At 40.3% G+C, this 22,715-nt stretch overlaps 1 protein-coding gene across 7 annotated transcripts in view; it reads left to right on the top strand.

The window, feature by feature from the left end:
* The window catches only part of DYRK3 (dual specificity tyrosine phosphorylation regulated kinase 3), a 38,748-nt gene extending 24,307 nt beyond the window's left edge, over positions 1–14,441 (top strand). For 2 of the 7 annotated variants that reach the window (XM_081916349.1, XM_081916350.1), the window contains exons 2-3: positions 1,221–1,332; positions 12,533–14,441. In XM_081916349.1, coding sequence (XP_081772475.1) covers positions 1,221–1,332; positions 12,533–14,104 — 1,684 coding nt within the window. In that variant the 3' untranslated portion in view covers positions 14,105–14,441. Of the gene's footprint in view, positions 1–1,216; positions 1,333–1,641; positions 1,705–11,078; positions 11,158–12,532 lie in introns of those variants that run through there. The other 5 variants (XM_081916352.1, XM_081916351.1, XM_081916354.1 and 2 more) reach the window with 4 other exon arrangements.
* Positions 14,442–22,715: the final 8,274 nt, after the last annotated feature.

The following is a 22,715-nucleotide window of genomic DNA, read 5'->3' as shown; positions in this document are numbered from 1 at the left end:
TGTGTCTATAGAACACATTGGTTAAAACAGCATCTTCAGGAATAGAATACAGTGGTACCTCGGGTTACATCCACTTCAGGTTACATACACTTCAGGTTACAGACTCTGCTAACCCAGAAATATTACCTCGGGTTAAGAACTTTGCTTCAGGATGAGAACAGAAATCGTACTCTGACGGTGCGGCAGCAGTGGGAGACCCCATTAACTAAAGTGGTGCTTCAGGTTAAGAACGGACCTCCAGAATGAATTAAGTACTTAACCCGAGGTACCACTGTACTGTTTTATAGCTATGCATATATGTCGGTATCAAACTCTGGTCTGTGGCATTTATTGGGGGGGGATGACAATAAATGCAGCATTCTCGTGAAAATATAATCATTTGCATAAGCCAAGGATAACTGGTTGGAATATAACTTCTAATTGGAGATCAGTTTAAAACAAAAATGTAGAAAATTAAGGTAATATTTACAGCTCATTCTTTTGCATGTTTGCTTGGAAGCAAGCTCTACCGATTTCAGCCTTAGTGTAAGTAATGTTGAAGGTGGTGTTTTTACAGTTACATAGCAATATAATATTTGTAGACAACTGTGTTTGTGACCCAATACACATATTGATTTGTGTAGTAATTTGTATTTCTGGAACTATTATTCTCTGTCACATTAAGCAGACATTGATTCATAAGTGCTGTGCAACACATTTGCACTTTCACTTACTTTAGAAGGAATTTTATCTATTTATTGGCTTATTTTGCAACCTTTAAATAAATATGTTACAGAATTGTGTACTCCTCTCAGATAATTTTATTTAAAACACATTGCTAGCTAAAAGATTTTAAGATTTTCTTGATACTTGTAATAAATGGATCTGGTTTGAGAGCTTGATCCATAAACAAATCCTAAAGCTAAGTGAACATTTAGCCTAGTGATGTGGAACCTGTGGCCCTTCAGATGTTGCTGGACAACAATTCCCATCATCTCTGACTTGGCTATGCTGGCTGGGGACAATGAGCTATGAAGTCCTAAAACACATTGAGGGCCACAGGTTTCCAATATCTGATCTACCCTTAAGAAACTGGTTTTTAGCTGTGTTATAGTTGCTGCTTTTTTGTTTCGTTTTTTCATCCTGTGCAAACTTAAATGGCTTACTGAAAAATAAATTAAAAATAACGTTTGTATGAATTGGTGTTAGTTTTTACTGACCATCTTGTTATTTCCAGCCAGGTTTGGAGATGGCTTGTACGATTCCTACATGAGAATAGATCAGATTAGATATACAGATCCTACAAATGAAGAATGCACCCCTTCTGGACTTCCGTCACTGGGGAGACCTAATGTAAGTAATTTCAGGAATCTTGGATTCTGTCTCCAGTGTTGCAAAACATTAATACAGCTGTATCCATGAGGAAGGTCGTTTTGTTCTTACTGATTTTATTCCAGGCCATAGGATATGCTGTTTAGCATGATCTAGAATGTTACTTAATAACTGGATGCAACTCATGATACTAATGTATGTGTGTTTTATTAGTCAGTAACTCATTCCTGTCTTAACAAGTACAGCCTTGCGACTCAGTTTTCTGGGGGTAGTCACCCCACTGCTGCTCTGCCTGCCTTACTGCTTCTCTTTCCCCCTGCCCTATTGTAGCATAGCCCCAGGAGGTGCTCATGATGTGGGAGAGGGCCTGGTGACAACAACAGGCATGCCCAGGTAAGGGAACAGAGAGCAGCTTTAACATCTCTTGACAAGAGAGCTGAATTAAGAAGTGTCAAAAACCTGCCTGTCTCTGTGCAGAGGTTCTCTGGTCCTTTCTGCACTGATGAAAAATATGTTTAAAAGCTGTCTTCTAAATTTTCAAGCTTGTTCTAGACATCCATTTGTATTCCTCAGGGGAAACATCAATATATAAGTTAGAAATAAACTACTTATTTATTAATTTATTGAATTTCTATACTGCCCTATACTCAGAGGTCTCAAAATATTATTATTGAATTCATTCTCTTCCAGCTTACATGAGAGTAAGAGTTGCAAGAGCAGCTCTTCTGTGACTTTATTCTTCTAACTGTTAAATAAATCAACTTTCTCTAGGATAAGACAGAAGTAAAATCTGATTGGTGAAGAAGCAAGCCATAGATAGTAGAACTGATATTTGTGTTTGTGCTCTCTTTGTTGGTCAGAAGTGAGAGAGATCACACTAGGTGCAGAAGTCTGCTGTGTTATCTGGGGAACTGTATTTGTTGCATTTATACTTGGCACAGGAGTACTAGGACTGCACCTGTGTGTATCTGAATATACTTTAACTTTTAAATGCAACTAGGCATTTATAGGGCTGAAATAGTACTTTTGTGTTTATGTATTATGGGTGTTGTTTTTATTTCTTCATATGCTCCCAGTAAATAAGGAACCCTATTTCTTTTTAGAACACCACTATTCCCTGTCGCTTGAATTCTATTTTTATAGACATGATAGATGTTTTAATCAGAGTTGTATTTCTTTGGAAGCTGGCTGAAGTGGCTCATTTGGGTTGCATCAATTATATCCAGCTGTGGCAATGATCTTAACTGTAAGATGATGTGTAAATACTTTCCAGCAACAGGGGAATTCTATTCTGAGTGAAACCAAAGATTCCCTGCATAGTCTGATCACTGAGAGAAGAAACTGGCATGTACAGTTTTAGCATTCTATCATGCCATGATTGCTTATTGGAAACTTGTGGCTAAAAGCCAGAGGGGAGTAATGGATTAGAATGTGACATAGAGATGTGAAAGCAAATGCATTGGGTCAGATCATGACTGTTATAAACGGGTGTTTGTCAGCTTGTGACAACTAACAATACTTTTTGCCCTCCCCCTGTCTTGGCAAGTGTGTATATGTGTGTGCATACACACATATTCAAATAATTTATGAATGCATATAAAAGAGAATACTGTTTTTTGTGCCCTTTTAAAAAAATAATCAAATACCCATGTGGCTGTTCAGATTATTTATACTATGTTTTCTTATAAACCCTTTCAGTCATGGATTTCTTGCTTTTTGAAGTACAGTTCTCTGTACACTTATATGGGAATAAACCCATTTGAAATTAGTGGGATTTACTTCTTGGGAAATATCCATTGATAATTCTGTAATTTCAATATCCTGTTTCTGAAATCTTTGTGAGCTGCCATATGTAGTTGCTTCTTTAAAAAGTATAACTAAAAATTATATTGAAATCTATAAAGGCAATTTGCCTTATTGACCCAAGTGAAAGTGGGGAATATTTAAATAGCTTAAATGTTATTTGTATTATCAATGAGGTTTAAGGAGGAAATAAAAAAAGTCCAATGTATGCAACCAACATCTGCTTTAAACTTTACCTAAGGTAAACATTCCTGAATGTATTCACTTAACTAAAGGTTCATACCATGGGTTTTTATGGAATTTTTTTGTTTGCCTTTCCCCATAACCCTTCAAATACTTCTCCATTCTGAGCATGTGTGCAATGTTCTTTTCTGCACCATGCGCACATGCAATAAAAACAAAACTTCCAGGAAGTGCACAACAGTGTAAGACCAAATGTTACTATCTTTAGTTTTCATGTTTCACAATGAGCAAAATGAAGGCTTGTATTATTTTGTGGGGAGCAATATCTGTTTCCATTAAAAATAAAACTAGTACTCAGCTCTTGCATAAAAGTGCCATTTTCCTGACTTTGTATAGTTTTTGTGCAAAGAGTGTTAGAGGTCTTGTGCACAACTGCCATGTTACTTTTTAAAAATAATTAAAAAGTCTGATATATGCATTGCAATTATAATCTCAGAAGTAATATACCAAAGTTACTGGGTGGAGGTCTACAGAGAATAATTCCTGAACTGTGCATGCCTTCAGCATGTGGCAGTCAGTGGAAATAAATGTTTTTGTTTGGCATTAGGGTGTGCCTGAAACTAGAAACTGGCTAGGTTGTGATTAGGTGAGATGCAAACAGAAGGGGCTGCCCACTGAAACATCATACACATGACAAATTGCCCCCAACCCACACAAAAAAATGCAACTAGCTTCCACACCAGTGATGACCGCTAATGTATAATAGGGCAATTTTTGCTTACTGGATTTTTCACAGTGAGGGAAATCCAGATTAATTGTAGTACTATGGACTGGTGTTTTGATGCTGACAAATTTGTATGGACACTCTTGAGAAACCTATGTGCACAAGCAGCACTGAGTCTACAATAAACTGAAAATGCCCTTGTCTTCTAATACTGCAAACTTAGTGCTTTAAGGAGTTCAATCCTATTGTACCTAGACAGTCCTGAGCATGGTTACTCAGAAGTAAATAGCGCAATATTAAGAGAACAAGCAATCTTCCAAGGCTAACCTATATTGGGAGTACTCAAAAAGCTGATCTGAACTACACACCACATGTGTTGTCACTCATTTCTCTTGGCTGCTAACAGCTAGTCTGTGGGCTAAGTAAACTATGTAGTCCAGCTCTTGCAAGAGGAAGTGTTGGAAGCAGAGTGACAGGTTACTCTGAAGTCATCTGATTGGAAATGGAACTTGTAGTTAAAATTGTAATGTGGGTCAGTCTGCCAAAAGTCATCTGATCATTATCCAGCTGGCCATTCTACTGGAGAGAGGGTTCTTTGCATCCCAGCTGTCTCAGGGAAGTCAGGTTACCAAACCTGAACAACAGGATTTGGAATTCTAACCAGGTGTGAAATGTGTTGAAGGATGGTTCCAATGGGGAGTAAGGGAGTTCTTTGCTTTCCAGTTAAGCCAAGCCAAACTATAGGAAACTGGCTTCTGACATCCCACAGTCTAAGCACACTTACGCCAGCTGGAGCACCATAGAATTTGGCATGAATTATCTGTACTGGCAACATTGTACTGTACTAACATCAGGGTTATGTTGGCATAATATCACAAATTAACCAGCTTTACTTCTGTTGTGGTGTGACATCCTGCAGGTGCAGGGACCAATAAAGGTGGTGTAGGATATGTTGGAAAGGAGCCGTCTGAATCATATACTCTCTCAGACTCTGCTCCTGGCGTCTACGTCAGTTACACTGACATAAAAATGGTGAGCCCACTCAACTCAGTGGGGAGTTGAAAAACACTATAACCCTCCTGCTCTGGCCACAGCTCCACAGACATAGGATGCAGATAACGCTGCACTCAATTACATCACATCTACAGCAGTATATAAATCCTGACAGGCGCTGTAGCTCTGATGAGAGCATGGGGCTTTGTTAGGAATACTTGGAGCATGCAAGGGAGAACTTTAGTAATGGGAGCTATGGAGAAAGGGCACTTTACACAAACAGCCTCATCAGGACACCTCTAGGAAGAGCAGGTTGCTAACACCTTCTTGCAGCCCCTATAGGTACTCTGTCTCTAGTCTCCACACACAAACAACAAGATGCATGTTGATTCTGCCACTATACCTAGGGATGCATACACACCACACAATTAAACATGAGAAGGGTACCATGCCTCATAGTGCCCCCCTCACTCCTAGCCACCCCACTTCAGTATTGTTTACTGTGTATTGGCTAACCATTCTTCCTCCCTCCACAGCTAGTAGCATTGCCACCCACACAGGAGAGGTAAGTACATTCAGTAAGGAAGGGGGAGGGCAGTGGCCATGAACCCCCACAAGAAGGTAAGCTCTCTGTTGATGAATGGCAGGAACTGCACTCTACCATTGCTTGCCAAACACTCACGATCCCTTTTGCAGTTGGGGGCATGGAGTAGAACTAAAACACTGCAACTTCCTACAAAAGATAGGTAAGTATTGTCTTGGTGATCACAATCCACTTCCCATTGGGGGTTGGGTGAAGGGAGACAGCACTCTCTCACACACACTTGATCAAAAACACCAGGTGAGCATTGTGGTCCAGGAACTATGTGCTGCAGTTGCTGACCATTGTTCTCTACTGTCTCTGTGCACCCTCCCCCTTGGCACTCCATAGTCTGACCATGAACAGAAGCTGTAGCTTCTTCCTTACTCCCAGCACCATTCCAGACCAAGTGAAGCCTTCAGCATTACCAGCCTCAGTAACCTGTGTGATTCTGGCTGTTTCTCTGTGGGGTTGCCAACTTTCACGTTTTCCAGTGCATAAGTTGCATTATGGACAGTTGCACACTCTGGTGACGGATGGCACTGCAGAGTAAACCTCCTGCTATCCTGTTGTCTTATACAACTTTCATAAAAGTCTGGCAACCCCATCCATGTGTCTTGGATGCTGTTTAGTAAAATGCTTGCCTTTTGTTATAGCTGTCCATTCGTTTGTTACTGGAGGTGAGCAGGTTGGGATCATTTCCACACTCCAGAGTATATTCTGTCCTCTGCTAGCCTCAGGAAGGGACTTTAAATGAAAAAGGTCTTCGGGGAATTCTTTGCTATCAGGTCTGAAGAGATGCAACATTTCCAACCGCTTGCCATTTTGCCTCCAGTGAGGGTAAAAGAAGAAGAAGAGGAGTTTGGATTTGATATCCCGCTTTATCACTACCTTAAGGAGTCTCAAAGCGGCTAACAATCTCCTTTCCCTTCCTTCCCCACAATAAATACTCTGTGAGGTGAGTGAGGCTGAGAGACTTCAGTGTGACTAGCCCAAGGTCACCCAGCAGCTGAATGTGGAGGAGCGGGGAAGCGAACCCGGTTCACCAGATTACGAGTCCACCACTCCTAACCACTGCACCACACTGGCAGTCTCCTCTTCACTCACAGGCAGCCTGGTCACTGCCACCGTGATCAGTGAGGCAGGCAGTTTGGAGGTGGAGGAGATAATGAGCAGACCTGGGCAAACCAGCATGAGGGATGTTTGACTAGATGGGACCAGTGATACAAAAGGCAACCTACGTCATCTGAAAGCCAGGCAATTGACTCATGCAACACTCCTCTGACACTACACTGTTTTCCAGAGGAAGATTGCATCTTGGTTTTACCTAGAAGCTCCTGCCTGTGAAATGTGTGCTATTCTGCTGGGTTAGGACTCATAGGAAGCTGCATCATACTCAGACCATCTAGTTCAGTATTGTCTAAGTGACTCTTCAGGGTTATATGTGAGCCATTCCAAGCCCTATATAGAAATGAGAATTGAACCATTATCATGTAAGCATGCTCACTGTGATAGGACCCTTTTCCTCATGTACCCTCTTTGCCCTGTTATACACAGCTAGTAGCTCAGGAAGGACACAGTGACCACAGTCACATGGAACACTAAACTATATTCTAGTGCTACATGCACAAACCTCTCCAAGCCCAAGTAAAGCATTGAGCTCATGCACTCTCCCTCCTCCTGACACCAAGTTTGTTTTTGCCAGTAAAGAATCTTGGCTTAGCATTTTGTACAAACCAAGGATCCTGTTTTAAAACAAACCATGGTTGGTCTCTAAGCAAGCCGAATAGGGCTGGTGCAATGCATCCTCCTGTCTCCTCCTGTGGCTAGGTTATCATCTGCTTAGTAGAGTGTACCATGTACATTCTAGTTCTACCTACTCCCTCACTTTTGTATCTGACATGCCTGTTGCAGGTAAGACATGAAAAAGGTGAGTCTGACCATGTTTCTGCCATCCCCTAGTAGGGCCTTCTTTTGTATTCTGGAACTCTATGCTGTGAACCATGGCACTGTTTCTGCTGTTCTGCCCATTCTCTCTTCCATTTTGTATTGGGAAGTCAGAAGGGTGATTTTGTTATGGGATGATTTACCCATCTTTTCCCTCTAGAAGGAGTGCTCAAGCAGGCTTACCATATATCTGTGCCTGTGAACACACACAGTTTTTATGCTGCTGTTGCATGTCTCAATGTGCCATGGTTTAAGGCCGCTAAAAATATAGCATAACTGATACATCTTGCAAGCTGAAAAATTTATATTATTTAAATGTATTGGTGTGAAGGAAGTTTACTGCATGGAAACGCTCACAAAATATTTACATGATTAGAATAGCATTAACTTTGCAGAATTGTGGACTCGAATTTAAGGGGAAATGTCAATGAACTTTAAGTACAGTTACTGTGGAGTCTGGGAGAAAGAGTATTTTGCCCTAAGAATTCAAACTCTTCTTTTATCGAGAGTTAGTCTTAAATAAATTAATACTATGGGATACAATTGTATGTAGCTCTGGAAGTGCCTCACCAAAGACTCCTGACCGAGCTTAGCAGTCATGGAATAAGATAAGAGGCCCTCTTGTGGATCAGTAACTGGTTAAGAAACAGGGAGCAGAGGGCAGGAATAAATGGACAGTTATCCAATGGCAAGATGTAGCAAGTAGAGTACCCCCAGGATCAGTATTGTGCTTTTTAATTGGTTCATAAATGATTTAGAATTAGGATTGAGCAGTGATGGAGCCAAGTAAGCTTATGATACCAAATTATTCCAGGTGGTTAAAACAATAAGGAACTGTGAAGAGCTCCAAAATATTGTGTAAACGGGTAATAAAATGGCAAATGCAATTAAATTTTTTAAAAAGTGTGAAGTGATGTACACCATATACATGCTCATGGGGTCAGAACTAGAAGTGACTGAGCAGAAACAAGACCTTGGCGTAGTGGAGAGCTCAATGAAGATGTCAAACACAGTTTGCAGCAGCTGTGAAAAAGGTGATGTGTTAGGAATGCTTAGAAAATGAATTGAAAATAAAACTGTGAGTATCATAATGCTGTTAGACAAATCTGTGGTGCAACTGCACTTGGAATACCGTACACTGTGCTGCACAGTCACAGGATAGGTGGACATGGCTTACCCAAAATGGCTTGGCACGCCAAATTGGGCCAACAGAATGGAGGTTCGCCACCCCGACGTAGACTAACAATGTCTGTGTACAGTGGTACCTCCGGTTGCACATGGGATCTGTTCCGGAGCTCTGGTTGGATCCCGAGGTGTTCATATCCAGAAGTGCTGCTTCTGCACATGTGCGCAGGGCGAAACCCAGAAAAATATTTCCGGGTTTGCCACGCACATATCCTGAAGGTGAACATAAGTAGAGGTACCACTGTACTTCCCAAGTAATCTTAAACAAAGCATTGTTGAAAAGTTATCATAGTTACATTTTGATATTTTGTTTCATTGACAGTGTATGATGGGGCCCATTTAGTCCCTGCACCCCTTTTCTTCAGTCTAGTCTCATATTTGATAAGTTTGTCAAATTAGATTTTGTTTTGGAAAATGCCTAGCCTAATTCAGAGTACACAGTGCATGTAATGTGTGTCTCTGTTTTCAGACTTTTCATAATAGAACATTGGACTTTTTCGGAAACCTGAAACAGACTTTCCTGTTCTACATTTTGTAATATATTGAAAGTATTTTTCTAGGTCTTCTGGATTGTTACTGGTTACTTTGTGTAATAATTGTGGTCCAGTAGATGAGATCTAGCAGTTAAGCAGAGGGCTAATCTGGCTGCTAATTACAGTCTTAAAATGTGTGTTTTAAGAGGCCCTTGAGCTCCACTGTTGTGTTTGGATGCCTTTTTGACAGTTCTGAAAACAGAAAGCAGACGTGCTTTTTACTGTAGCTTGTTCAGGAGAGAGGAGAAAGGTTACCTGTCGGGCACTGTGCTACGAAATGGGTGAATGTTAAAAGGATATTAATACTTCATAGAAGTTGAAATTCTTTGTTATTTCCTTTCTCATTTTCCCCACCAGCAGGAAATGACTGAGTAATGGGAATTGGGCAAAGAGTGGCATAGCTGTTTGAATTCTAGTGCGTTAAATGGTTGCTTGATGTCGGGAGGCCCAGGTCCATACTCAGAGCAGTGCAGAGAAATGAGAGGTAGAGCTTTCTCAAGCTAATGTCTCCCTGTGGGAGTTTGTTGCAAGCCTGTGTGTGTTGTCTCTGTATTCGTACAAAAGACTAATCATTAGTCCTCGGTTCTTAAAAACCAATCAAACCAAACCCAAATAGTTTTCTAACTTTCTTCTTATCAGCATGACCTCAGTTTATTTCCTTGTAGGATCACTGTCAAAACAGAGAATGTGTTGTGAAACAAAATACTGCCCTAGGAGGTATGAGGCTTAATCATACCATGTATTTCTTTCAGAGCAGAGAATGGGGAAAGAGCTATGTCATGGAATCAGGTGGCTGGGAGTTTGCTTTCTTTTGGAAGGGAGGAGGCTTTCCTAGGCAACATAGATAGCCGATATGAAGAAGGATGTAGCAGGGAATTCACCTCAAACCTATATGTCCATTTACATGCTCTGGGAAAATAGTTGTGGAAAACGTAACTCGATCATGGTTCTCTGATGTTTGCAAAATACGGGATTTTGATCACGGAAAGGAAGTTAGGTGCTGAGGTTGAGCTTGTAGGGAGAGGCGGCATTTCTGTGCCACGTAAATATGTTTCTGTTTATGGAAAAGTGGTTATCACTCTATATTAAATTCCTCTCTACAAATCCTGTTTGGGTTTTTTTAGCCATTAAAACAATGCTTTTCTGACCCTTGGCAAGTTTTATATTTTGGAGCATGAAGCTGGAAACTTGGGTTTACAGAACACAAAAGCTGAACTCATTCATTGCCAGCTTCCAAGTACTATAGTTTTTAGGTACATTACCCACCATCCTTGGGTCAGATGGGTCCAAGAATCTTCCTCATTTATTGGTCAGAGGGGAAAGTCTGAAATAGTTCAGTCTGTGGCACCATGCAGCTTTAAACTTTCGCCTTTTTGTGCTTGTCAGTTGGCAGATCTCTTCACCTTTAACTGATAGCAGAATGTCTTTTCAGACATGAGCACTCTTTGTTATTGTGTGTTAATCCATAGCAAGTACCAGTTTTTAAATGCTATACTTATTTACCTTTTTATTTCAAGATGTGACCTTTTAGGTTGCAGATAAACACTGTATGTTGTACAAAAGTGCAGCTCACTAAGGTTCAATTCCAGTTTGCTTTTCTCATTTTGGCTCCTTACTTTACTGTAAAATGAAGAGAAGAATCTGTCTGGAATTCCTCAGGCAAGCGTTGGATTGGAAAGCAGACATTTCTGAAAATGGAGTTTCCCCTAAAACCTGGATTTCTTACTGAGTTACAGAGAATTGGTGTCATTTTGAATTATTTGCTGCAAGTGGCCTTCTTATTCAGAATTTTACACTGTCTGTCATTCTTTCTCTGCAGTTCAGCCATAAGCCCAGCGAAGAATGTGTTACTAAAATGCTAATTCTGTGGATCATATTTTCTATGAGTTCCTGGAAAGGTGTGTGTCTCAAAATGTACTGTCTACATTTTCCAGGCAGATATAGCAGTTAAGTAGTAATCAGGAAGAACCAGAGAGCTTTATCTCTTAAAACTTTTCTTTTTCTGAGCCAATGGGATAAACTGTGTATTGGCATTTCAGCGGAAAGATATGCAAGTTATTTTCCATGAGTTGTTATTTTGCTGCCATGTTGGGATGATAGACAGTAACTTGCTATACAGGAAATGGATAGCATCACTCACCAGTTATCTTCAGACATGTGTATATTTTTACTGAAATGGAAGTTCTATTTTCAGTTTCAAGGATTGGCTATCTTTATTTTAAGATTAAAGACTAGAATGGAAAGCAGATGTTTCTGCACTTTCCACAATTGTTGTACAATATAACACAGCAGCTTGTAACTTCCTTGCAGAGCAGAACTAAAAGCAGTATGAACTTTAAGTGCGTCTGTTGCCTTTCTCCTTGGATATAATTTTAGGTCTACCTTCGTATATTACACTGAAATCTTGTAGAAATGAGAAACTCCTTTATTATGTTTTCTTACCAATTTCAGTTTGCTCTTTTCACTGCGGAAAATATTTAGTCCCTTATTGGCACAGGATAGCAAAAGTTCCTTTCTAGGACAGATGCAAAATGTGTTCAGCTCTGCCTTGCTATACAGCTTCAAATAAAGTAGATGAGAACTGTGGATAGACATATGAGAGTAGCATGGAGCCCTTGGTAACAAAATTAGAATTCACCCATTGCCCTGGCCGCCATTCCATTTGCCCTTTGAAAAGGCTTCTATCATAACCTGCTTCTGCTTTGCATCCCCTCTGTGTGCCTATTTGTGGTGTTTTGTATTTTTTTATCCTTGTAGTTGGCTTCCTGTGGTTCTAAGATGGCTAATATGCATACTTCAGCTATGGCTTGGCTTATGCCAGGGGTTGCCAACCTGGGCCTATGAGCACATTAAAAAGTGGGGAAACTGTCATGGGCACTACCCGAGAAACTGTCATGGGCAGAACCCGAGCACTCACTGCAACCTATTATGTTGACTATAATGGAATGCTGCTTCAAGACCAATTTAAGTGGGGGTGGGGTGGGTCCCTGCAGACACCAGGAAAAGCTCTGTGGACTTGTGTGCCCATGAGCAACACATTGGTGACCCCTGGTTTAATGCTAAACTTTCAGCACCTGCCCACATGTCGGGTTGAACAGTAGGTGTTGCATAGCTGCTCTTGTGCATGCTAGTGCGATCGGTTGCTTCTGAACTTGATCAGAATACGTGTATTTGTAAATGCGCCATCTGAAAAGCTTGTCTCATTGCTTCTTTGCTTCCCCATTGTTAAAATGAGAACTGCAACTAAAGATTTGCTTTGTTTCATCCTAATAGGTAACTACTAACCCAATCACAATGAAGGACCATCCTCTGACAGGGAGCCAAGTCAAAGTGGAGCAGTTATTTGAAGACTCTGGCAACAGAAGGAGCAGTACTCTCCAGTCTTCAGGAATAAATGCCTCTGAGAGGTCTTTTCCAACTCCAGCAAAAGATAAAAGCATTGATAGCATAAGTACCAACAAAAATAGTGGCAGCTTGACAAAAGCACACAAAACCGGAAGTCAGTCCCCAGAACAAGCACTGAAGCAATACAAACAGCAGTTGTCAGCCTATGAGCAGCAAGAAATATTGAACTTTCCTGAAATTTATTTTGTGGGTGCAAATGCAAAGAAAAGGCAAGGAGTCATTGGAGGCCCAAACAATGGTGGATATGATGATGAACAAGGCAGCTACATTCACGTGCCTCACGACCATCTTGCCTACCGATATGAAGTACTAAAAATAATTGGAAAAGGCAGTTTTGGCCAAGTAGCTAAAGTTTATGACCACAAACACCACCAGCATTTGGCCTTAAAGATGGTACGTAACGAAAAGAGGTTTCACCGGCAAGCGGCAGAAGAAATACGGATCTTGGAGCATCTCAAAAAACAGGATAAAACTGGTGGCATGAATGTTATTCACATGCTGGAGAGTTTTACCTTTAGGAATCACATATGTATGACCTTTGAACTCCTGAGTATGAATCTCTATGAGCTGATCAAAAGAAACAAATTTCAAGGCTTCAGTGTGCAGCTGGTACGAAAGTTTGCCCACTCTATACTGCAATGTTTGGAGGCTCTTTATAAAAACAAAATCATACATTGTGACTTGAAACCTGAAAACATTCTTCTAAAACAACAAGGGCGGAGTGGAATCAAAGTGATTGATTTTGGATCCAGCTGTTTTGAGCACCAAAGAGTCTACACTTACATACAGTCTCGATTCTACAGAGCCCCAGAAGTCATTTTGGGAAGCCGTTATGGGATGCCCATAGATATGTGGAGTTTTGGCTGTATTCTTGTGGAACTGTTGACTGGTTACCCTCTCTTTCCTGGGGAGGATGAAGGCGATCAGCTAGCTTGTATGATGGAGCTCCTTGGAATGCCCCCACAGAAGCTGCTAGACCAATCCAAGCGAGCCAAAAACTTCATCAATTCAAAAGGCCATCCTCGTTACTGCACTGTAACGACACAGGCAGATGGGAAAATGACTCTTAATGGCAGCAGATCACGTAGGGGGAAAATGCGTGGTGCTCCAGGCAACAAGGATTGGGTCACAGCATTAAAAGGCTGTGATGACCCCGTGTTTATAGAATTCCTGAAAGAATGTCTTAATTGGGATCCTTCTGCACGGATGACTCCTACCCAAGCTTTGAAACATCCTTGGATTTGTAAACGAGTACCTAAGCCACCCTGCATGGATAAAACATCAGGCAAACGGATTGCTCATTATACAAGCTCTTTCCCAGGGATAGGTTCCAGATTACCCCCAGTTGTAGGGGTAGCCAACAAACTACGAGCTAATCTAATGTCTGACTCAAATGCCAATATACCTCTATGTACTGTGCTACCAAAATTGGTCAGCTAATAGAGAATTACATATTCCCAGAGTACATATGCTGTGTTTTTAATTATATCCTTGAAATATAAAAAGATGACAGAATGCGCAGAGGTCTTGGAAAAAAAGAGAGAAAAGAAATGGATTTTTATTGAACACTAAATCTTGTATAAACACCCTCCCCCAAATCAAAACATAAGCATTTTAAGGGCTATGATTGTTTTATCAAGTTGTTTCAGCTAGAATGTGGTGCTTGTTACATCACTTTTGATAGGTCAGCACATTTGTTTTGTTCAGTGAAGTTACGCACTATGTAACAGATGGATTTTATAGCACTGTTGTAATAAAACTCAAAAAACACTGCTCATGCGGACAGTCTCACTTAGCAGACAGTTTGCTGCAAACCACTTCAAAGATAAATAAACTATGCATTTAATTAGCCACAAGTGAACACATCAAAGAATGATGGTCAAAAAGCACAATATTTTAATATCTATTGGTTGTTGTTACAGTAATTTCATTGTACTGAGTGCCAGATTTTGGTGTTTGGGAAGTCTTTTGTCTTTGCCAGGAACCCTCCTTAAATTTGCTTGCAGTCTGTGGCAATAAAACACTCCTAAGAAGAGTGGGTGCTGTCCTAAGGCTACGAAGATACTGGTGTTGGGACTCTAGGTATAATGTGCTTGGTTCCTTTCCCTCATCCATCCATCATGCAAAATTGACTGAACTAAACTTTATAATTTAGCATTTGTTTGTGGAGGTAGAAATGTCTCCTTGCCTTTTAGTGTCATTATTTCCCCGAAGGGTAGTTCTTTTAGTGTCTTGCAGCAAAAACAACTAGAGTCTCATGGTAACGTAAAGACTACACCTAATTTATTGTGGCATATGGTTTTGTGGATTATAGTCCTCCTCATCTGAAGAATGCACCTGATGAAGTGCACTTTAGTCCATGAAAACTTTCGCCATAAAAATCTTTCAGGTGTCATGAGACTCTGTTTTTTCAGAGTAAGCTGCTCTTAATTTTAGTGAATTGGTTCAAGGACAAACTGTTTTAAAGCAAGTGCATTTTCCAAGAGGTTGGGGCAAGGTTAAAATGCCAGTAATTAAAAGTTCATTGTGGAGGTGGGTGATTTGCATAATCTGATTGAAGGTTCAGAAGTTTTGTACAGTAAAATGTAATGAGATGTAGCAGTGTCTGATTACTGGAAAATAAAAGGTGGAAGATGTGTATTAATGGTTAAGATAAAGAGAAGTTTGCTTCTGAGTTTAAACCTCCAGACTTACATTATTTGACAGTCACACACTTGTTAAGTCTCACAGCAGTTTTACATATACCTGAGGCACATTTTATAAGCAGTACAAACTTAACAGATTACTCTGACTGAAAGAAGTCTCCCAGCCAAAGGTGTTGTTAGTGTGAACTTGTGTCAGATGTTGATCAATCAGTTAAGTCAATGAGCATTTTCATTCAGGGTGGAATCCAGCATTGCATGAGCAGGCTTACCCTTCTCCACCCTGGAGCCACCCACCAAAAATCTTTGTAGAGTTGGGGAACCTTTCAGAACTGGTTTGGGGAGGCTACAAGGGGAGGAGAGGAAGGGATACCTGTTTCACTTGTGCACCAATAGTGTTGGAATCCGTCCTGTTTCTGCATTTTGTCATTTGTTGACCCATTCTGTGAGGTTGTTAATACTTGATAGGAAAAGAGCCAGTCACCGACAGACCAATTTGCATCATCCTTCTGTAACACATATTACATGCAGGATACAACACCAGCATTTTTTCTACTCTCCAAATACATTATCTGCTTTTAAATTAAGATTGTCTTTATCTGTAACTGTAATGTATATTCCAAATTGCATTTGAATTGTTATTATTATTATTATAGGAGTTATTTGTACACTCAGAATACTCATTCCACACTTGGGCTCAGATTTTTAAGAATTTGCATTCAGTACCTGAAAGCCATGCTGCACCTATATACAACCTGCCCTGATTCAAATTAAAAACCCTATGTATAAGTCAACTGGGCTGTACTATGATCCATATATCCACATGGGATTCTTATTTGAAATGGAATTTTTAAACCTCCAAATATAACAGTAGTAATGGCCACAATGCCAATAAGTCTTCAAGATGGTTTATGGATAAAAGGCTACTGTAGTATCTCAGTCCTTGGCAGCAGAGATTGTGAGTGAAGGGAAAAGTGCATAGACTGCAGTAATTTAGTTGAAATAAGCAAATAGGTCATTAATATTGCAGGTAAGGAAAAAACAGCCAGAGAAGAAAAGCAGTCTTCTATTAGACACTTTTCTTTGGCATATGGTTCAGTTGCATCCCCAAGCTCAGAGTAACTGTCATCTAACTATCATTTTTCTTTTGCCATCCTTTCTGTGAAGACAGGGAAACTTCTCTCAAAGATATCTAGAAGCTGTTTAAATATTGTGTAGCTTAATCTACAATGGCTTGAATATTCTGTTTGTGTTTCTGTGCTTTAAATCACCTGTGCTTTAAAATTAACAGGAGTGAAACAGAGGCAACTTCAGAAACTGAAATCAATCATCAATAAAGCCTTTTTATTACCCTTTAGGCGTAGTAATTGTAAACACCCCCCCTTTGGAATAGTTATTGTCTTCAGAAAGTCTTTAAATTAAACTGTGGGTCTTTTTAAACTAACATCCTGTGTCCCCCCCCTTTTGACTGAAATGGCTCATATATGATGATCTCAGCAACATCTCCACTAATCCCAGGAGGACAAGCAAAAAGCTGATTGTGCACCCAGACCTTTGTACTGAAAGATCAGCTGAAAAGTTCACTTCTCTAGAATAGAGTAATAGCATTGTGAAAACTAAGAGCTTAAATATATTGAACAATTTGCACTACTTAGTTATTATAGTTACACTATGTCAAGCATAAAGTGGATGCTTCCCCTAAAAAAGTTTTGTGGCTTTTTTGTTAATTTTATTCTAGACTTATTTGGCCTCCTACCAGCCCCATTGGTAAAGGAAATCAATCACTTTGCAAACATTTGATTTAGTTTTTAAATCTGAAATTAGTGATTTCCTAAATCAAGCAGGTGGCGCTGTGGGTTAAAGCCTCAGCGCCTAGGGCTTGCCGATCGAAAGGTCGGCGGTTCGAATCCCCGCGGCGGGGTGCGCTCCCGCTGCTCGGTCCCAGCGCCTGCCAACCTAGCAGTTCGAAAGCACCCTCGGGTGCAAGTAGATAAATAGGGACCGCTTTCTAGCGGGAAGGTAAACGGCGTTTCCGTGTGCAGCTCTGGCTCGCCAGAGCAGCGATGTCATGCTGGCCACGTGACCCGGAAGTGTCTTCGGACAGCGCTGGCCCCTGGCCTCTTGAGTGAGATGGGCGCACAACCCCAGAGTCTGGCAAGACTGGCCCGTACGGGCAGGGGTACCTTTACCTTTACCTTTAAATCAAGCAGGAGAAGGGATTCAGTAGGCTACAAGGCCTCTACCAATACATGATTCTATGACTAAGAATATGTTGCAGATTGTTAATGAAAATAAATTTCTCTCTACAGGCAGCCCTCCATTTACGTGTGTCCAATATGCATGTGATTGTGTATATGCACATCACACTGAACCTGGGAGTGACTCAGACGTGTCATATAGACATTACTGAAATGTCACTAAAAGGGTGCAGTGGATTGTTTGCAGGCTTTTCCAATGGGTTTCAATTATACACAAACGGGGGGCTGCCTGTACTAATATATGTGCTATGTTGAATAGAGCTCTGTGCCTAAATTAAAGCAGCAACAACAGTATCACATAGGTAATTAACTACATTACATTTTCAAATGGGATAACTGATTTAAAATACATTTTTTAATGTATGGTCTGTCTTCCACAAATTTCAGTCCTTTAAAGGACTCTAGCCTGAGAGTGTTAATAATGTTACCTCTCAGGAAACAATGGAAAGATTTATTCCAGCCACGTATTGCAATTACCATAAGTGAGAACACTTGCCTAGGTTAGTACAAGATTCCACTGATGCTAGTCATATGGTGTACTGTCTCTTTCAATCTCCGTTATAAAATGAGAAGTATCTGAAATCCTTGGAATAGTCAAATGCTCATGGAAAATGTTGTTTGCAAATATTTGGATGTAAACAGTTTTACTGCTAAGACATCTATCAATATTAGAACTATGTAAGAGGTTCATTAGTAAATATGCACTGCTGAAACTACAATTTAATGTTCCCAATTCTTGTCTATTGTGCCATGCTTTACCATCCTGCATCCATTTCCATGCAATACTGCTCAAGGGGCAGTGTCCATCTCCATAATTTCAAGGATTTCCACTTGCACAACGGAATTCCACCCCCTCCATGTGTGTACACCACACCCTCCCCAAAATGCTTCCAGGGTGTTGGGGAACAGATTTCTGCTCAGAATAGGGACACACAGGAGAAGGAGAGGGTGGAAGTTACATTGTGCAAGCAGAAATCCTTGTGCTGGTGGAACTGAGGGAGTTAGTGCTACATTGAATGCCATGCAAGGTTTCCAGTATATTAAAATCTGTCTAGAATACTTGAGTTAGTTTTGAAAGTTGTTGCGTCTTTAACAAGGTGAACGATGCAGTGAATGTTGACCTGCATGATAGATTCATCTCTCTGTGAAGGATCACTTGGGAAATGTCCAGTTTTTAACTTTATTTAAGTGGGAATGAAAAATATTTCCTAAAACTGTAATTAATGTATTCTTTTTAAAAGTAGTTTTCTTTTGCAAAAGGTTGCATGTACTTCCAAAGAAAAAAGTTGAAACCAAAACAATTTGCTCTTACTATTTAGCAGTTAGATAGTGAAATACCCATCAAAGGGAACCAACATCCACTACTTTGTAAGAAATACCCTGTAGTCTAAATCAGTATTTCCCAACACATGTCATGACCTGCAGTTAAATCCTGTGCAAATGGGTTGTGGGCTTTAGAAGTAAACCCAAAATAATTATTGCTTTTGGTTCTTAACTGGTATGATGATATCTCTTACACTGTTTTGTTTTGTTGTGTTGACACAACTGAATGTCAGAAAGGCTCAAATCTTACAAATAACACTTGGGAACAATTCTCTGGCAGCTGGTGGCAGATCCCGTAGCAGTGACCATTACAGCTTGCCTCTCATGCATAGGTGCTGCTTTCAGCAAATAGTCATTCAAAACATCTCCCTATCTGAGCACCTTGAAGTGTTGCTTGATCTGCTGCTCAGGTTAATTAATCAGATGACGTTTGCTTAGTCAAAATTTGTCCAGTACTTTTGTGCTGAAAAAACAATTCTGAGTGGGTATGAAACCCATTTGCAGCTGATGTCACACAGTTGTTTGTGCTAAAAGAACAACTCATTGAACTGTCATATGATAGGACCCTCAAAGATAAATTTTCAGAAGTGTGTTTATCAGATTTTTGGCTTCATGTTACCAAAATTGCTCAGTTACCACTGAGTATCCTGAGCTTACGGATTAAGTGATGCCTGGGATGCTGCCATTTGGTAGCACATAACTTTGTAAGACAAGCTTTTCAGCAGTGATTGCTCTGAAGACGAAATACGGTAGCGGGCTACGTATCAGTAATGATCTGAAGCTACGTCTGACAACCAGCAAACCCTGCACCGACCTACTCATTGGCAAAATACAGGCTCTGACATCCTGATTCTTGCCAAAATGGACTTAACATCAATAAAACTAATTAAAATCCTCATACTTCCATTTTATCTAACACTGCTTATGTAGCTATGTATTCACAATAAAAAAAAATTGTAGCTTGTGAAGAAATAACCTACAACCAGACATTTGGTGTTCTTACATTCCCAAAAACAAAACTAAATAACCTCGTAGGTACTATAAACATGTCGACAAATTCCAGTAAATTTGGGGTTCTGGGGCAACATACCAAAAAGGCTGGGAACCACTGTTTCAGATGGTTCATAGATGAAGCAACAAATGAATAGGAGTAAAACTTTACCTAGTTTTGTCCCTAGCACCATGCCTTTTTAATGAATTTACTATGCTGCATGAGTAATGGGCCAGGGAGGTTATCAGCCACTTATGACACACATGCACCAACCAAGGTGTCCCGTTTACTCCCATGAACACATTTTATAGCTACTGGTATTCCTCAGTGTTGTGACTATTGCTTCCTTGTAAGTATCATTGATGCTAATAGATCTTGCAAGCACTGCCATATATAGTGTAGATAGATACAAACATCTTCATGTTTAAACTCTTGGGCTGATGTATCCGGCTTGGAACTTTGTTTCTAGATCTTCACATCTCCACTCAAATTTGAGTCCACCCTTCTTCCTCCATCATCTTACCGCCATCAACATCTGTGGTTCTCTTGAGTTTGTTTGTATGTATTGTCCTCTTTGACCCATTAAAGAAAGTGTTGTACATTAAAGCAAATGTGCTATGATTTCACCCTGTGGTTGCTGAACGTGAGCTCTAGTCAGTGTTATGGAACTGGACATCCTAGAATCTTGCCATAGCATTCTTCTGCTGTCAGTCTTCAAATATAACTCACAGAAATCCAGCATGCTTTTTTTATCTCTGGACTGGAAAGGAAAACCCAGCACAAATCACTTAACATTGATTTTCTTTGAATCCAAGCCTGTGCTTCTGTATGGTAGGTTACCCAATTAGATAGTTGCATAGTTTGGAGCTGAAGTTACAGCCTGTAAAAAGGCCGCCTTCACAGCTGCGAAATACAAGATGATATGCTCAAGAGATTTTGTGCAGAAGCAGTTAATCTTCATGAAGTCAGTCTACCAGTAAGTAGCCAATGTAACCTCTCTGAAGGAAATGCATCCATTTTATGCTTAAAGGTACTTTCAAACATGCATTCCTGGGTAGAAATGGGAAATAGAGCACCTGTGTTTCGAAATAGATATTTTCTTTTTTTTTTGGGGGGGAGAAAGAAATAGATATCAGAAGGGTCTCCCATCCCATGTGGGATAGAGCTCCTTTGCTGCATTGCAGTTCTTTATCTTATGTTTGATTGGTAAGGCTCTCCTTCAGGTAATGAACCTGAAGAAGTAGGGACGCATCATTCTGTTCAGCTTTGATCTTTCCTTCTCCTGAGCCATCCAGTGTAGGAAGTGTCCCGTTTTGCATTGGAGGCAGAGATGGACTTATTTCTCCCATTCTTGGCAGTGGATGGAAAGGGAACATCTCTCAAGTGCATTCACTGACAGGCTTGTCAACTTGGGCAAGAAAGAGACTCCTATTGAACCACTAGAATAAATATAATTTATATAGCAAACAGAAATGCTCGTGCTGATAGAGCAATCTCCTTAGCACTTCATTGAATTCCTCCCATGGTTTAGCATTGTATGTGTAAACCCTGCCAAACTATGTGGTTTGTTGACAGTAAAGAAAACAATTTGAAGCTATGTTGTTGGCTTACAAACCTTGGTTGATTTTAACTATGACTTGGTGTTACATGTGAACCCAGCAGCCTTCCTTAATCCTGGTTTATTTGGCCATCCCACTCCAGACACTCACCAAACAACAAAGGCACAAGGCAAAAGATTCATAGAATTGTAGAGTTGGAAGGTACCCAAGGGTGATCTAGTTCAATCCCCTGCAATGTCAGAATCTCAACTAGCTCATACATCACAGGTAGCCCTCCAGCCTCTGCTTCAAAACGTCTAAGGAAGGAGAGTCCACCACCTCTTGTGGGAATCCATCCCACTATTGAACAGCTCTTACTGTCAGAAAGTTCTGGTGTTTAGTTGGAATCTCCTTTCTTGGAATTCGAATCCATTGGTTTGAGTCCTACCTTCCTGAGCAGGAGAAAACCAGTTTGCTCCATCCTCAGTGTGAAAGTTCTTTAGATATTTGAAGATGGCTATCATATATCTCTGTCTCCTCTTTTCTAGGCTAAACATACCCAATTCCCTCGAACTTTCCTCATAAGGCTTGATTTCTAGACCATTGATCATCTTGGTTGCCCTTTGCAGGAAAACAAAGCAAACTTGGGAGAAACAAGCTACAGTTTGTTTGATAGACTGTGGTTAAACTTAGGGTTTGTGTGAACCAGTCCATTCAATCTAGGAGGACTGACTTCTGTGAAGAAATAAAAATAGACTGTTAATGCCACAAAGGCAGCTACAATGAGTGCTTTTGTTTATGCAATGTATGCATATTACAGAATTGCACTCCGGGCTTGCAGTTTGCTTTATCTTGATGCAGAAATCTCTCTCTTAATACAGAATACACATCACTTGTTAGAGTTGCATCACAGGGTTAGTAGTGGTTGGTTCAATAAGTGCCATGTGCCTTAAAAATATTGTATGTGCTATGCATTGGTGGAGAAGGGGAAGAAGTCTGCCTAATATCCATTTTAAATTCCACCTCACCCCAGCTAAATTGGAAGGCTTTGGCTGATAAGCCAGCAAGTGATTTTGTTAGAAAATAATAGGATAGCCATCAAAGTATTGGCCCATAAAATGAATGCATTCAGATTTATGTTCACGTTATGACAGTGGGGGTATCTTTTTTTTTTTTTTTACTCTTCTGGAAAAAGATCTGTAGTTACTCAAAATGGTTTTGCGAATGGGAAAGCAATCTATGACCCCTCATTCTTTGGGCAGAATAAAACAGCTGCATCCTCAACATTTTCTCACAGTG

The sequence above is a fragment of the Podarcis melisellensis genome (genome assembly GCF_964234715.1).
Source record: "Podarcis melisellensis genome assembly, chromosome: 6".
NCBI lineage: Eukaryota > Metazoa > Chordata > Lepidosauria > Squamata > Lacertidae > Podarcis > Podarcis melisellensis.
This window is presented reverse-complemented; position numbering and strand designations above follow the sequence as displayed.